Source organism: Colossoma macropomum, unplaced genomic scaffold (assembly GCF_904425465.1).
Source record: "Colossoma macropomum unplaced genomic scaffold, Colossoma_macropomum, whole genome shotgun sequence".
Classification (NCBI taxonomy): Eukaryota; Metazoa; Chordata; class Actinopteri; order Characiformes; family Serrasalmidae; genus Colossoma; species Colossoma macropomum.
The window spans coordinates 11634079-11652508 of NW_023494807.1; the positions used below are offsets into that span (position 1 = coordinate 11634079).

Here is an 18430-nt window from a genome sequence, read left to right on the forward strand (position 1 = left end):
GAACGGGAGTGTAGAGACCAAAAAAAAAAAATCAAGCGTAATAAACAGGAGACTGATTAGAGGTAAATCTCCGCCGCTGCTGAAGAATAAACCTTCATGTGCATAATCTGAAATGTACATTCAACATTTGAGATGTTTAACAAATATAAAGTGTGCCATCATTAATAATATACCAAATAAATATGCAACCGTCATGTTTATGATCAGTACAGTCTTCAGGAGCTGTTCCGGTTATGCTTCATTCAGATAGCAGACTAAACTTCATTTAACCTGAAATGAGAGCTGTTTACTGAAGGACAGTGTTCATAAGGCTACATAAGCCTTTCGTGACAACTGACATACATCTATATAAATGTTAATAAAGACTTATTCCAACAAGCGTTCGTTATCATAACACTTGCTAGTGTGAAATGACATCAAAATCGACTAAAGTGGCATTTATGACAGCTGATGCTGCTGGAATAAGCCTTTATAAATGTTTATGTATGAGTCCTGTAGGCTGTTGAACGCTGCCATTCAGCAGTGTTGCTTAGTTTTTTAATCAGACTGGAAGATTTAAGTGAGCTTAACCCCTTAAACCCCTTAAACCCAAGACTTATTACTCAGCAACTAGTGTGAAGATAAACAGTGTCCAGAAGTTCTGATGACCACATTCAGGTACTTTAAAGGTGCAGTGTGTAAGATTTAGAGGGATCTATTAGCAGAAATTAAATATAGTAAACAATTTCATTGGTGTTTAGTCAACTTTTAATAAGAATCGTTGTGTTTTCATTAGCTTAGAATGAGGCCTTCATATCTACATAGTGAGCCGCTCCAGAGAACTTGTAGAGAAGAATTTCCACTCTGTAATATCTTCTGGGTTTCTCAAATACTAGGGGGCGTTCCCAAGCGAGTCCAAAATGAATGGGTTGATATGGAGCATTTGAGCAAAAACATAGTTTATAAATGCTGAAACATTTTTAATGTAAAAGAATTCGTTCATTTCCTGAACACAGAACAGCATAAAACATTTAAACGCCGCTGTTATATTTTTAAGAGCTTTTAAACTCGAGTTATAGGAGTTTAAAATAGTGCCTCATGTACGTTCATGACGTCAGTGAGCGCAAACAGCCAACGAGCCGCTCTGCTCACCAACCAATCAGCACTCAGTAGCAGTAATGTTAGCGTCCTGCTGCCCAAAACCCGTTTGCTGTAGTAAAAAGGAAACATACAAGTGAGTTTTCTTTGCTTTTTTAGTGAAATAAATCCTTCTACTGTCTAAAACTAAAGGAAAGTTCTGGGCGAGTGATTAGAACTTTTTGTTTTTAGCTGTTTAGCTTCATTTACTCCCATTCATTGAGGACTCACTCGCGGGCGCCTCTGGTGTTTCACAGTCCAGTTTTTGATATAATGGGGGAAACGGGAAGTGGCCAGACTCCTCATAAACCGGCTCTGGCGGCTCCTCTTCCAACAGAGGCCACCAGGTTGCGCCGCCATGTTTCTACAGTAGCCCTGAACAGACAAACCAAACTCTGGCTCTAGAGGGCGCCTTTCACGCTTTTATGCTGAAGCAGCAGCTTGAATTTGGGTCGCTGTAGCTCCAGTTGGAAGACGTAGAAAGAGGAAGAATCAGTGGGTGCTGCCGGTTCTGTTGACCGTTTTGTGTTGTGAGAAGTATGAGATCCCAAATTTTGACAAATGGAGGATCAGATTTATTATTTAGCACAAGAAAAAAAAGTGAGGGAGGGTGAATCGTCTGTGTCAAAGAAGAGAAAACGAAGTGAAACAAAATCAGGACAGATGACGGCAGAAAACCTGACGATAACCTGCTGTAAATTGTACTACACGCTTGGAAAGGGAGGGGTGAGGGAGGGGGATTCAGCTGGTTGCAATGTGAAACCTCATCACTAGATGTCACTAAATCTTACATTTGTAGAATGGGACGCTCTGGAGCAGCTGCACATGAGCCTATAGTCTCCATGCCCAATGCCAAGCATGGGCTAGAGGGGTATAAAGCCCCCCAGCATTGGGCTGTGGAGCAGTGGAACTGTGTTCTCTGGAGTGATGGAGCTCCATACAGCACTTTTGGGATGAGTTGGAGTGATCCAGCACTGACCATCCAACATCAGTACCTGACCTCACTAATGACCAATCAGATCCTCACAGCAATGTTCAACATCTAGTGTAAAGCCTTCCCAGAAGTGTAGAGGCTGTTACTGCAGCACAAACTCACTATTAACACCTTCATTTCAGTGGAAACTCTTGGACAGTGTTAATAAATTATGCAGTTATATGAAACGTGAAGCCTGTCTGTCACCTGTAGTGGACAGTCTGTAGGAATCTCGTCACATTTCATCGTAGTTAGAAAAGAACAGAAGACCTGATGTTTTTTAAATGTGCAGTGATACATGAGAGGGAGTGCTGTACCGCCAGATTTCACCAGGCAGATCACCTCTCGGGCTGAGGGGCTCCTTTCTCCACCTCATACACTGCAAAAAAGGTGTCTTGTCAAGTGAAATGATCTTAAATCTGGTCGATATAGATAACATTTCTCATTTTGAGATGGTTGTGCACTGATTATATGATTATCTAGCTTATTTCTAGACATTTTTTACTCATTTTAGGTAATTTTATTGAGTAAAATTCTAACTATACTGGCAGATAACTGATTTCACGCACATTTCTTACAACAAGCTAAATTATCTGCCAACATAGTGAGATAATTTTACTTCATAAAATTACTTATACGATAAAATAAAATTACTTTTAAAAAATTATATTAGATTTATCGACTATATTCAAGATAATTTTACTGGACAAGATGCTAGTGCAGTTTTTGCAGTGTAGGTCAGTTTTCCTCCCATTTTTGGCTAGTTTACTGGGTTTTGATAAAAGGCAGCAGGTTTAATCACTACATCTTTATAGTGCAACATCAGCCAGATGTGGTGGGCAGTATGACTAATCATTATGGTGATAAATTACATCACATTATGTTACAAGATGCATTTCTGTACATACATGCAGTGCAAGTGTAATTCTGTTTAATTAGATTTAGTGCAGTGAGTGAAATAAAAGCCCTGCATGTGTCGTTCATTGTGCTTCTGTGTCTGTTCCAAATGATCAACCCTCAGAAAAACTGATATTGTGATGCTTATTGTGTATCGTGATGTAATAATTTTTGCCATATTACCCACCCAACGTCGCTTATCCTGGCCTAGAAGCACTCAGAGTTCATCGGGGACGAAGTCTCAGTCTCCTGTTCTGTAGTAATTCCATATCTTTGGAACCCAAATGAAGCTCTATGTACATTTACGGGTAAACAAATGTGCTGATCTGGTGAATTTTGATTGGCTGTTTCATGAAACTTTTCAAAAGTTGAGACGAAACTTTTGCGAGTGAGTTTCAGTTGAGCTGCAGGCTTTACATTATACAACTCTCGCAATTAAGCGTAATGCAATGAGTTTCATCATGTAAAGCCAGCCTTGAAGAGATCTGGTCATTACTAGGAGATACTGGCACCCAGAGTGCCTCTCAGCCAATCACACTGCGAGGTTGAAACGGACTGTGGTGTAACAGAAGCCAGTGGGCAGATGTTTAGAGTTCATTCTGCCGTATTTAACTGTAAACTGCAGATGTGACAGACAGGTTAAGTTGCGAACTCTTGGAGGGTTCCTTTAAGTGTGCAGGCCTTCAGGGTTTAAGGGGTTAAGAAAAACCTTTCATGCCTTTATTGCGTCAGTTGTGATTATGAGGAGTGACCAAGCAGTCAGTGCTAACAGAGGCTGAAGCTTCTGACATCTACAAAAAGTCCACCTGATTTCAACCAGAAGAGCGCGGTGCGTCCGCCCCCCCGGCCCGAGGCCCGTTCAGTCCCACTCGGGCCGAGGCCGTGGCCTGACATCATTTGATGCGATGGCGTACGAGCGAGGACTGGTCTGTGATCTCTTCGTCTCGCTGCCAGCGGCGGCAGGGCACCAGCAGCAGGATCAGCAGTACAAGCAGCACCAGCGCACACAGCCCCATCAGAGCGTACGCGATGACCCACAGCAGAGGCTCCTGCAGCGGGTTACTGCCTATACAGCCACCGTCCGCCGGGAACGGCCCCGCTATCTCTGCCACCAGCACCCCGTCGCTCTCTGGAAGAACAGGGAGAGGCTGTAGGAACCAGCGGCAGAATGATCGGGAAATTTGAGGCTAAAAACACCAATAATTTGGTTTTGGCTGATAAAACTTTTACTTAAATATTACATTCTAACTTTATACTCCAAACGTTTTAGTTAAGAGTGCTTTACTGGCAGCTTTCATACTTTAATAGTAATATTTTAGCACCGGGGGTGGAGCTACACAGAATTTGGCTCAGCACAATGATATTGACATCTGCAAATAACTACTTAAAAATGTTTTGCCAAAAAACAGCTGTTTATATTCAACTGATATTTCAAACTGTATCACATACTGTAGCTCCAGTACTACTTTTGGGATAAATTATGTAAATTGAATTTTTTGATTTCTTATTCATAAAAACAGCTGTAGCTCTGTGTTTAGAGTACTTAGTTGTGGCTTAAGATGGGTCGCATATTCCTTAATCCAGGTGCTCCAGGGGTTCCCAATCTCAGAACCCTCACTAAGCACGTTTTTGAGCTCTGTCTCATCGAGCACAACTCTTTAATTGATTTATGAGCTCCTCTCTGGCTGGATCGGGTGTGTAAGAATAGACAGGACACAAAATCCTGCAGAGCCTGGAGTCACCAGGACTGAGATGAGGAACCCCTGCCCTAAACAAAGAGTCTGACCCGAAGTTAATCTGTGAGAACCTGTTTGTTTTGGACAGAAGCACTGATCGATTTCCAGTTTTGAGGAGGTAACAGTCTCTCACAGTCAAACTTACATATACTTTCTATAGTAGAAGCTCATCTCTGGTGATTTGAACCTACTCACCAGCGCAGGTGCTCACAGCAAAGCCCACTCGTTTGTGGGCTTGGTCAAAAACGACGTAGAAGCCCTCCATGACTGTGGCGCCAATCACCAGCCCGTTGGTGGAGGAGGAGATGCCAAATCGGTAGCAGTTCAGCGTGCCGTCCACGTCTGTGACCGGCTGGATGTAAAGCTGTGGATGGTTAGGAGAGTTTATGTGAACAGAGACAAGGAGCTTCATTAACTTTCAAAACTCAGTAGCAGTTTAATACATACGTTTACACATCATCACTGTCCAAAGAAAACATGCATCTCCATTTCTGTAGATTTTTATTCTTCTACACCAGCTGTTCTTTATGGTGGGTGAAAATGCTCTAAAATCACTTGTAAAAAATCTCTACACATTAACTCACATTAAAAGGTAAGAGAGTTTTTGCCCTCTGCTGTAAAGTTACTATTTTGGAGATACTTAATTTTATTTAGACAGCAACAATATATTACATATGTGTGTTTGAGATATGAGGTTTATATATATATATATATATATATATATATATATATATATATATATATATATATATATATATATATATATATATATATAAAACACCATTTAGGCAAAACTATTATACAGGGAGATTAAAAAAGATTTTTCTGATTTCAAAATGATTTATTTCACTTGTAAATCATTACAGAACAATGCAGTAAACTGTAAATGGTTTAAATGAGCAGAAAGTTTATTATGGAATGTTACCAAGTCTCAGTATGAACCTCCTCCAGCTGTACGGACAACATGAACGCCATAGTCAAACTCATCACATACTGGATTGAGCGTGTCGGGTGTCTCTGCACTCACGGCTCTTTCAGTGCGATTTCGGAGATCATCCAGTGTTGTGGAACCAACGACAAACGCTCTGAGCTGTTGGAGGTTCACTGCCCAGGAAAATCACGCTGCACAGTTATGACGGATTCACTCTTATTGAAGTGGAGAACGCAGAACGCTTTCTGCTCAGGGGTCGCATCTCCTCGCACACTGAAGGGAGCCATCATCCACTGACAGTCAGAAACTCTATGACCCCCTCTTTCAATTGGAATGTGATTGGTTCCTAGGCGCCTCGTGGTTGTAAAAATATGCCGCTTTGAAATCGGATTAATCTTTTTGAATCACCCTGTATATAAATATAGCTCTAGTTCCCCAACAGCTGAGTGATCTGCTTGGTGTGACTCTGACCTGTGGAAGAACAGTGAGACGGAAGGCCTGGCTGGTGTTGGTCGCTCTGAGGTAGATCGAGATTTTGGGGAAGAACCTCCACGGGGAATCTCCTTTTACCCAGCAAGCTAGCTTGGTGCCAGCGAAGAAACCCGAGGAGAAATCCTGGATCTGGTGGAGAAGAAGGTCAAAAAGCTCATCTTTTAAAGACCACTTACTGCAGAGTTTATATTTCCATTAACTCCTGCAACACAGTTCCATCAGAGCAGACAGTACAAAATGACTTTAAAGGGCCATTCAAGCTTAAAACTACAGTTTAATATGTTATTTGCCAAGTAGTACTCTGTAGTGAGGCATTATATCCCTCATCATTACATCATTGTGTTTTCTCACTACGTTACCCAGCATGCATTATACAGGTACATCATACAGCCATTGGAAATCTCTGTAGTGTCACCCAGTCGTTACTGCCAGCTGAGCCACTGAGCTACAGGCTAGTAAATAACCCCTAGCATTGGTGTAACTCTTAGCTCAAACTAAATCATAAAGAAAACAGAGATTCTGTCTTTATTCAGCATTAAATGAACCAGAGACTAGTTTTAACACTTTCAGCTACAGAAAAGGAGCCAAACTGAGGGCAGATACGTAGATAGCCAAGCTAACTCGCTAAATTTAGCTTTTAGCTTGTTCTCTTCGTCTGAAGAGTCATTAATGTGGTTTATGTAATCCATTCCCTCCACTGTAGTGATGATTTGAAGACAGTTATTACATTTATACCATGATTAGCTTCCTATAAGTTATATTAGCAATCTGCTATCTGCGTTCAGCTAACGAAAAAACACCTTACCAACAATCCACAGCTGTTTTTTTAAGTTTAGTTTTATTATTATTATAAGTTCCTCCTGTCTCCAAGATATATCGACAAGTCCTTAAGCTGGATTATAGAACAGTTAGTTCCGCCACACAAGTTGATTGGTTGAGAAGCGTTCTAAAGGTGCTGTTATTTCACCACAACATCACGGTTTTTTCACAAACACTGTATCACTCTGCTGAGACGCTGTTGCTAAGCAACGACTTTGACAGCTGTAGGAGACGCTCAAGCCAGTTGAACATTTTTACTTCTTACTTTGCCACAAACAGAAAACGGATACTTTTAAGATCACATTTGACCGGCGGCCGATTTGGTCAGACTCTGAAGATCAGACTACACGTTTCGCAAATGGTATTGGGTTTATTTCTGGCTAATTCCAGGTTGTTTAGCTGTTCACACTGAAGGTCGTGTGTTATCGCCAATAACATCACGGCTGTGATAATCTACGGCGACCAAATCACAGCTGTGATGTTATTTCACGATAACACACTCTCTCTCGGGTTCTATTGCTTAAACATCTCAGTCTAGAACAGGGATTTGGAACCTTCTGCAACTCGCAGCCCACAAAACCAAGACCACAAACATTTTTGTGGCGCACAAGAAGATAAAACCAGCCCGACTGTTTTAAATGCAGAGTACAGTAATACAGTGAATTTCATTTGACTGTATAATCACACAGCATAACAAACCAGAAAACTGAAATATGCTGCACTGAAGATATAAACATATCTAATTCACTATGTCAGTTATATGTAACTTAACTAATTTGTAAATGTTTTTTTATTCATGCTAATAACTATAGCAACAGTAATATTGGTTATGTTTTAAAGTACTGGTTAAATTAAAAATGTTTATATTTAGTAATGAAGCTTTTAAAAAAAGGAAACATGACTGGACAACAAACTAACAGGTAAAGTTAGCGAGTTAGCCTAGCTTTGTAAATTACTTCTCTCTGTTTTAGCTCTGTTTTAGCTCCTTTTCTGTGGCTGAAAGGGTAAAAATCGTCTCTTTAGAGCTGAATAAAGACAGAATCTCTGTTTTCTTCGAGGATTGTGTGTTACACAAATGCTTCCTTTATTAGCCTGTAGCTCAGTGGCTACGCTAGCAGTCACGATTGGATGACATCACAGGGATTCCCGTTGGCTGTATGATGTACTTCAATAATGCATGCTGGGTACTGTAGTGAGAGAACACTAATAAAACACAAAGCATACAAAATGGTGTATTCATTCAAAATGAAGCCTATAACACTGCACTACAGAACACTACACTCTTAAAAAAGATGGTTCTTCACGGGTTCTTTAGTGAAGACAATGGTTTTATATAGCACCAAAAACTGTTACAAAGTCAAGCTTGTAATAACAGAAGAACCCTTTCCTAAAAGGTTCTATATAGAACCATCTACAGCACATTCTTCATCAATCTGAAGAACGCTTTCCTAAAAGGTTCTATATAGAACCATCTACAGTACATTCTTCATCAATCTGAAGAACGTTTTCCTAAAAGGTTCTATATAGAACCATTACAGCACATTTTTCACCAATCTGAAGAACCACTTCACGATACAAGAACACTTTAATCATGCAAAGCGTTCTTTAATGGGTTCATGGTTCTATATACAACTGTTTTCCTTATTAAAGAACCTTTAAAGAACCATCTTTGTTAAGAGTGATACACAACGCGACAAGTAACGTATTAAATGCCAGTTTTAGGCCGGAATGCCACAAAGAGTGAATGTGAATTTGTTTAAAGAACCTTCACATAATGGTTCTATTTTAAAGGTTTTTATGGACTTTTACTTGTAAACACAAACATTCGGAAGCAATAATCCTGCCGTAAAGATACCAGTGACATCTGTGCGATGGCCTCCACTACGGCATCGAACACCTTCACAGGCAGTCGCAGCAGCGTCGTCCCGCTGTCTACAATGGCTTTATCCGTGTTGTACTGAATAAAAAGGAAGAAAAAAGCAAAAAAAGGGGGCTGAAACTAGTCAAGGCCTGTAACAAACAAAAGGCTCGCCGTTCTTCTCAGGCTTTCATAACCCGGATTAGTGTGTTCTCACATCTACGCAACATGAAATTCAATGCTGTTTTTTTTTCCTCCCCGCAGCCTTGAAAGGCACAATCTTGGCCAAGTATTTCCAGGTGGAATGCTTTCAAGCCTCTACAAGGTCACATAATCTGTTATTCCCCTCCTCTCTCGCTTCCTCTAAATGGATGTGTTGGACTGAAAGGATTTGTTTAGGCTCAGAATAACGAACACAAAGGCTGCATCGTATCCGGTGGGCATAAAATAGTGTAACACGTTAAGGATGTTAATTATGAAGCACTGAAAGACAAATGGCACCTTGCAGTCTACAGCATTAAAGGGCCAATATCATGTAAAACCTTGTTTTTTTTTTATATAATAGTTTGCTGTAGGACATCAATACTGTAAAAGCTTCAAAACATAACATACAGCTCATATATGAAGACTATGGTGGAAAAACCAGCCCATTTTGAGTTAAATGTTTTTGTGATGTCACAAAATCCAACACATTTACATATATACATTTATTCAGCCTGCAGCAGATCAGTCCCACTCCCTCAAGTTAAAGTTAAAAGGAGCTCATTTACATATATCAGTCTTAAAGTAACACTATGTAGGATTTGAGGATTTGGAGCCCTCTCTGGTGGAAATATGTAACTGCACACAACATGCAGAAGAATATTTTTTAACAACTTCAGACCCCCACAAGAGGATGAATCTGACTTTCATGTGTGCATTTAAAGAGAATTCAGAGAGAATTCAGTCTAAACTTGGTGAAGGAGCAACTTCTGAGGATGTGAAATGAATTATCTACTATTATCATCACATCTTCATCAGTTTAATGTTGATTGAGATCGTTTGAGGCAGAAACATCGAGCCGGACCTTCTTTTTGAGCCTGTTTGTTACGTTAATACGTAAAGACGTACGATGTGGTGTGAAAAACTCGACGCCTCTGATTTTTAATTGATTATTTCAGGCTTTACAGGCGACTCGCAGTAGCTCACACTCAGTATATTTTAGTGTGTTTTTATTCTCCTCACTCAGTAACGACACTTCTCTCAGTTTTAACAACAAATATTACAAAGTGCAGAAAGGGTGTAAAATGAATTATTACTGATTTTGGCACATAAAACAACACAAACATCAAGCTAAGATAATAATTAAAAGAAAAACGGAAGATCTGGTACCTCCCTGCAGTCCAGGTTTAAATTTTGGTCACCAACTTCCAGTTTCAGGACCTCAACTTGGTAGTACCACTCCTGCAGGACTGGAGTGTACCACACCGAGCCCTGGTACAGCGTTGGTTCAATGCCTCCCATTATCTGAAACAAAAATAATAATAATAATAAGAATAATAAAGTACATTTTTACAAGTAACAAAGAAAAAAAATAGTAAATTACAAAGAAAAAAGGCAAAAAATAACAGTAATAAAAGGGGAATAGTATAATAATATAACCAGGGAAGTCCAATTATTTTTTTTAATAGGATTGAGATGCTTTTTAAAGTGCTCAGCCGGTCAGGTTTTCAGGTACAGCATGGCGGCGAGTGGTTGCCATAGTAACGGAAGCTGACCCTCACTCTCAAGCAGGGTTTCGGGGAGGACTAGCAGAGTCTGAAGACAGGAACATAATCTAACAATCACTCCGCTGCGGTAGATCATGAAGACATTTAAAAAGCAAATGAAATAAATCTTAAAATCACTCCAAAAAGCTATGAAAGCATCTCAGAGCGGAGTGTGATGTGTTCTCTTATTGTGCTGCATGTCAGGATCCCTCACATGTTGCTTTCTATGTAGCCCCCAGCCCATTCATTATGCCCCACTAAAGCCACTACCCTGCTTTTACTGTGAAACACAGCAAAAGAAACTAAACTTTGCGCCGATGTAAAAGGCTGCATCGTTTAATATAAGAGGATCTGAACGTATCAGTCTGCTACTTATATGTGGCATCATCATAGCTTTAATTGAATGATGCTTTTTTAATTCATGGTATCATTTCTCTTCTTGTCTACGTAAACAGCCAACAACAACCTACACGCAATGTAATGTACGATGTTCACAACAATGTACAATTCCATAAAATTTATTGGAAATAATTCAGTCTTAAATTTAAAAAAAAAAATATATATATATAGTTTTGTTTAGATCTGCCATGATTACCTGATTAAACCTTGAATTAACTGATTACTTTGTTAAAAAAAATAACAATTGAAATTACGTTCTCAGTGAATTGTTTAAGTGATTAGTTTGCAATCTGAATGATCAACAGAGCATCTGCAGGTCTTACAGTAGAAACAGAGCCTGATGGACACGTTGCCTCTGTTTTTTTTTTTTTTTATATACTCTTCCCATGTGAAATGATTTTAAATCTAGTCAAAATATCTAATATTTCTTATTTAAAGACTGTTTTGCTTACTAAAAGACTATCTGACTTATTTCTAGACATTTTTTTACTTGTTTCAAGTACTTTTATCTGACTATAATTGCAGGTAATTTTGCTTATTTTAATATTTAATACGTATTAAGTTTCAAGTTTATTTGTCATTTGCACACATGTCAGGACATTCATGCATTGAAATGCTTGTGGCAAGGCTCAGCTAATCACTCTACAGAAAGTAAACAAAGTAAAAATAAAAATGTAAGAAGAAAAAAAAATCCTCTCTGGTATGTACAAATATATTTATATTAAACAAGGGATAATCTGAAGAATATAATTTTACTTAATTAAAACAAGTAAGAACAATCTAGAAATGAGCTAAATAATCGTATATATTCCTACAGCCATCTCAAAATGGGAATTATTAGACGTATAGACTACGTTTAGCCTGACTTCACTTGTTAAGATCTGTTTAAAGTGTTTCCAAAGACTTCCTGTTTGTTTTAGCAACACATTCTGAACACCTGAAAGGCTCTGAACAGTTCACTATTGTTCACTTAAGCCTATTTTTATTGTTTGGCCAGATTAATCATCAAAATGAGCAGAAGATTATTTGAATACTAACTAACTCAGCACTGACAGCCCTAGTTTTGTTTATAATCAGCACTATTACGTGACCAAAAGAGTGAATTTATGATTTAATTAAATGATAAAAACCCACATCGTTTGATTGGTTTGACATATTTCTTCATATCTGATATGAAATTTCACATGTGGACATTAATGGGTTAACTTCATCTTTCCTTCTGTAAACAAACAGGTCAAACAGATCTAAAGCACGATACACCACATTATCCACCTGCTAGACTTCAGACGACACGACTACTTATCCTTTCAGAGCTGCCATAAACACTAACAGACTGGACGCTCAGCCGGGGCCTCTCTTTAGCTTAATTAGCCTCTTGCCTAACGAGGCACAGTCTCATGGGGGGGGCTGCCTGTGTGTAAAGGAGATGGGGGCTCACGGAGACGTCAGGTCTCTTTAGCAGCGCAGAGCTGTTAAATCTAATCAGCCTTTGAGGGCTTTTAGCTGATATGATTTGAGGGACAGTGAGACGCAGCTGCTGCCTGAGGTGCTAATCTATAGCTAGCATCCCACAGAGCGCATTAGCATTAAGCTCTGCCTGGTGGAACTCGGAGGACCTGCTGCTGAACTGGGAACAGCTGGAAGCTCATTCTGGTTTGGCTTGTTCATCATGAGGCTGTTCAGGATCAGAGAACTTGAAAAAGAGGGTTCTTAGTAAATAGAACCATGATTTCTATATAGAAACACTTCATGCTTAAACAGTTCTTTGCATGGTGAAACTGTTCTTCAGATTGATGGAGAATGTTTTGGTTCTATAAAGCACCAAAAAGTGTTCTGCTACTGTTACAAGCTTGACATCGTAACCACAGCAGAACCCTTTTGGTGCTATTTAGAACCATTTTTATTCTATAATAGAACCATATAAAACACATTCTCCATCAATCTGAAGAAGCATTTCACCATCTGAAGAGAACCACTGCCTTTACTGAGGAACCCTTGGAGAAGCATCTTTTCTAAGAGTGCACATCCAGAGCTGGATTAGCAGATGAGCTAGCATTCACCAGACTGCCCCCTGCTGGCTCGGATGTAGCGCTGACAGAGACTCCTGCTCCGCACATCTGGAGAGAGAAGACGTCTGGGATGCCGGTCTGCTGCACCAGGGAGTTGAAGAAGGGCTCCACAGACGGGTCTGGCTGGGAGAAACAACAACAACGCCTTTGTGAGACCCAAACGGCTTTATTTAATGCTGAAAACTGATGGTTTGGCCAAAAGTATGTGAAAAAGATTTCAAAAATGTACCAAATTCCACCCTCAGCTCCCAAATGCAGTCGGTAAGAAATTAGCTTCTTTAGTTTTAGCACTGAAGCTACTAGGCTTCATCTTACATAATGCAAAAAATATATCTTGGCAAGAGAAATGACACTACATCTACCTAATATATCTAGTATTTCTCATGTTGAGATTGTTGTAAGCTAATTATATGACTACTTAACTTATTTCTAGATGGTTTTATTCATTTCAAGTAATTTTGTCCTTTTTCCCTGATAGCAAGAGGATAGTGGACCACTGTTGCCCTGCTGATGGCAAAGCTGGTGATCCACTGGTGTTTTGCTCAGCATTTTCTGGGCGGCCCACCAATGGTAAAGCGGAGTATTTGACAAAATTCCAGTTATTATTGCTCACTGTCCGCTCACAGTTTAATTTCTTATTTTTCCTTCATTCCTTTCTTTAATTATACTTTGTAAATTAGTTTAGTGAATAATTTTAATCTACTACGGTGTCAACATTTTCTATAAAATCATTTTATATGAGGACATTTCTATTATTTTTTCTCTCGGTTGTTTGTAATATTTGTCTTATTTTCCAAATTAAAAGTCTCTGTGCATTTAAAATCTGTTTGAGAAGATTAGACTAGGTAGAGCTTGTATGCAGGAAAGTAATCTGGGTGGTCCGAGGGTGGACCTACAGTGGCAAACAATCAGCGGGGTGCCGACCTTATCAAGCCAGCTGACCGATAAATGCTCGCTATCTGGGCTGGGAGATATTTTGACTTGTTTCTAGCATGTTTCTTACAAAAAGTAAAATTATCTGCCAATATAGTGAGTAATTTCACTTGACAAAATTACTCAAACCAAGTACAAAACGTCTACAAATTAGTTATATAATCTTATAATAAGGTTACAGCATCTCAACATGAGAAATCTTAGATATTTTGACTTGGTTTAAGATAAATTCACTTGCCAAGACACCATTTTTGCCGTGTAGACCACTAATTAGAAGAATACTAGACGAACGTTGTTCTATTTGTGGCCTAGTGACACCCCTGGCTCTGGTGCTACATGGCTAATGTACAGTAATGGAAGTGTATACCCAACCAGTTATCGTGATGCTAACTGCATAGCTAAATCATCACTCTCTCACCTCAAACCGTGTGGAGGTGTTCAGTTTCTCTATTAGACTCGATTATCTCTACTGTTCAAAAGTTTAGATTCACCTGTAATTTTAATATCTTTACTTATTTTATATACAATGATAACTTAGTTATAGGTTTGGTTACCTGTGGAAAACCTGCTTAAGGTGGTTTATTGAAGAGCCTTAGTAAAAACAGCAGCGCTGGAAACCACTTAATCAAGTCTATTAGAGATACTGAACAGCTCCGCACGTTGATTTAGACGTGCAGTTAGCACCATGCTAATCAAGGGGGCTGTAAGCTTACTAATGTTAGCTACATTAGCCTCGTAGCTCCAGTGCTAAAACTAAAGAAGGGTCATTCTACAGAAACGTCCATTTTTGTGTCCCTAGCGTTTACAGACATATTGCACTTAAAAAAAACATGGTAGGGTGACAATTTATTTATATTTTAAAATAAAAGCAATAAGTTACTTTAACAATTACACCTTCCTGAGCATCAATTTAGCAATATTGGTTTTTAAATCAATTATCTAGAATTCCGAGCACCACAGAAGAGCTCATCCTCACAGTCATGTGTAAAGGCTGAGGCCATATTTTGTAAAAAAGGAAAAAAAAAAAATTCTGCAATTTTAACTACAATAATCTATACATGACTATGGAATATATAAATTAAATGACAAAGAAAAGAAATGCCAAATAAATATTATAAAATATATAATGAAAGTTCCCCAGGAGTCATGTCACTGGTGTTACTGCGTAACAAAAACTCTCTTATTTTGAAATAAAAGTCACATTGATGATATCATTTGACTTCTTTTTACCTGTTTTCTGAGGATCTATGAAGAAAAGCACATGGTGAGTCCACTGTGTCTCTCAGTTATCAGAGATTTTCTCATTTAGCTCATGATTTCATATGAAGCTTTTAGCTGAAGTCACTGGTGTGATCTATTTATTCTGAGGTAATTGTGAAAAAACAGAATACAAATGGATTAAATTCCATATTTTAGTGGATATTCCATGACTGAAAACATGTGGGTTGATATTCTGTAGCAGCTGTTCTGTAAAATGCATTTTTCATTAAAAATGTCTCTGGTGTTACCTTTATTATGTGTAACACCAATGAGGATCAGTAACACCAGTGACATCTATGGAGAGACAGAAAAGTGGACGTTTCTGTAGAATGACCCAGAAACCAAAACATATCTTGATCAATAGTAATATTTGAGGTAAGAGGAAAAATATGGGCTTAATTTTTTGATAAACTATTGCTTGAATCTGAAATTTTATGGAAGTTGTGTGTAATAAATAAATTCAATGAATTAAAACCTCTAAGTAAAATATACGCTAAAAATCTAAAACACTTATTTGCGTAATTTTGCGTAGCTGTTTTTTGCATTTTGGTCATTTAAAATTACAAAATAAAAAGACATAAAATATAAAATAGCCGATTTACATGCGACAGTCACACACGACATCTACTACTTTCAGGGGACGTTAGATTATTCCAATAGGTCATGATTTGAGATGCAAATGCAAGAAATTTGATGTCTTTTTTAAATCAAGCATTTACTTAGTGCCACTTAGTGGGAATTCAGGTGGATACATTTTTTAAAAATCAATATCTTTAATCTCAAAACTAAATCTTAACATGTTAATGGACATCTCCTATTATCATATATGCAGAAATATGCTAAATTCCAAACATATTTTAAAGTCATTGGTGTTGTATGAATGTGGTGTAACTCCAGTGACGGTGACTCCGGTGACATTCTGGTTAAAACGAAAAGGATTCTGTAAATTGTCTGACTCGTTGGCTGATCTGGTGACCTTGTGCAACTTTTTAAAATCAGTAATAAAAATTATATTTTGCATTATTTTGACAAAATTTTTATTACCCAGCCATTAAAGCACATAACACCAGTGACGCATAGAAATTATGAGCTGCCTGATAAACAAAATTATTAATAAACTAATGAAATATAGTGAGCGAGTGTGACTCGTCTTCTCATGCCTTGAGATGCTTCCACTCTGATCAGCCTCGACCCAAAGAGAGTTTAATAGAGTTAAAAATACTGTGTTAAAATGTGAAATAAGAGTCCTGATAACACCAGTGACCAAAATCTCTGTGACAGATTATTTTTTAAAATAAAATACATTAATACATTATAATACACTGATCAGGCATAACATTATGACCACCTCCTTGTTTCTACACTCATTGTCCATTTTATCAGCTCCACTTACTATATAGGTGCACTTTGTAGTTCTACAATTACAGACTGTAGTCCATCTGTTTCTCTGCAGACTTTGTTAGCCCCCTTTTACCCTGTTCTTCAGTGGTCAGGACCCCCATGGACCCCCACAGAGCAGGTACTATTCGGGTGATGGATCATTCTCAGCACTGCAGTAACACTGATGTGGTGGTGGTGTGTTAGTGTGTGTTGTGCTGGTACGAGCGGATCAGACACAGCAGGGCTGCTGAAGCTTTTAAACACTGTGTCCACTCACTGTCCACTCTATTAGACACTCCTGCATTGTTGGTCCACCTTGTAGATGTAAAGTCAGAGACGATAGCTCATCTGCTACTGTTCCTCTAGTCCTTCATCAGTGGTCACAGGGTGCTGCCCACAGGACGCTGTTGGCTGGATATTTTTGGTTAGTGGACTATTCTCAGTCCAGCAGTGACACTGAGGTGTTTAAAAACTCCAGCAGCACTGCTGTGTCTGATCCACTCAGACCAACACAACACACACTAACACACCACCACTATGTCAGTGTTACTGCAGTGCTGAGAATGATCCACCACCCAAATAGTACCTGCTCTGTGAGGGTCCATGGGGGTCCTGACCACTGAAGAACAGGGTAAAAGGGGGCTAACAAAGTATGCAGAGAAACAGATGGACTACAGTCTGTAATTGTAGAACTACAAAGTGCACCTATATAGTAAGTGGAGCTGATAAAGTGAGTGTAGAAACAATGTTATGCCTGATCGGTGTGTATTAAAATACATTAAGCCCTTCAACCTTTGTGACATGGTTCCTCACTCCGAATGGAGAATGACCCAAATATTTTATTATAAGTTATCAAAAAACCAAAGGTCTGATATTGTTTAAGAGGTTGTTAGACGAGAGTGTGTGACCTGAAAATACATCAGCATTGATGGGAGATCATTCTGTTCCTTATTACTACGATGAAATATGATTAGCATTAGATGGCCGTATGTTTTATTGATTTATACTGAGTGCTAAAAGTCTGGGAAAGTTTTCCTCAGGGCCAAGAGAAGCACTTTTAACATTATTTATTCAGACTGACAGATACTTACAATTAGCTGTTTTTAAAGCCTACAAAGAAAAATCTTAATAATAAGCAATTTATTGCAATGTATTGCGAAAGAAATCATCTTAAATGCAGTCGATAGATCTAATATTTCCCATAATTAGACTGCTGTAAAAATATCGTAAGATTATTTAACTTATTTCAAGATATTTTTACTTGTTTTAAGTAATTTCATCTGGAGAAAATTATCCACTGGCAGTTTTGGGAAATATTGGAGATGATTCTTGCTTATTTAAATAAATAATACTTGAAATAAAATGGTCTGCCAATGGAATAAGACACTTTAGTAAGATAAATGTGCTTAAAACAAGTATAAAAGTCTGGAAATAAGTTAAATAATCTAACGATTACTACAACCTCATAATGAGAAATATTATATATATATTGACTATGTTTGAGATGTTTTCACTTGCTTGGATATGTTTTTTTCAGTGTTTACGGATGGTCAACAGCACAAATGCAGAACATGTTTCCGTCCCACGGTTTACAGTGTAAATATGCGTAACTGTGTTTGCAGCCACTCCTTAAACAGATCATTTACTGCGTCATCAGAAATCAGACTGAGCCAAATCAAACACGACCCAGACCAGCAGCGCAGGCGGCATTTCTCTTACCCGAGCCAGTAATGGGTACGCCAGCCCCAGGATGCCCTGCCAGTTGATGCCGGGCAGAAAGAAGCCGTCGGAGGTCAGTATGGCAGCGATGTTGATCTTT

The 18430-nt window shown here is 38.6% G+C and overlaps 1 protein-coding gene across 1 annotated transcript in view; it reads right to left on the bottom strand.

Annotated features, from left to right (window-relative positions):
• Nucleotides 1–2640: 2640 nt before the first annotated feature.
• bace2 (beta-secretase 2) overlaps nt 2641–18430 on the bottom strand; it is a 29596-nt gene continuing 13806 nt past the window's right edge. Inside the window, 7 exon segments of the mRNA XM_036555897.1 lie at nt 2641–4115; nt 4918–5086; nt 6125–6274; nt 8820–8921; nt 10194–10328; nt 13030–13161; nt 18331–18429. Coding sequence (XP_036411790.1) covers nt 3880–4115; nt 4918–5086; nt 6125–6274; nt 8820–8921; nt 10194–10328; nt 13030–13161; nt 18331–18429 — 1023 coding nt within the window. The 3' untranslated portion in view covers nt 2641–3879.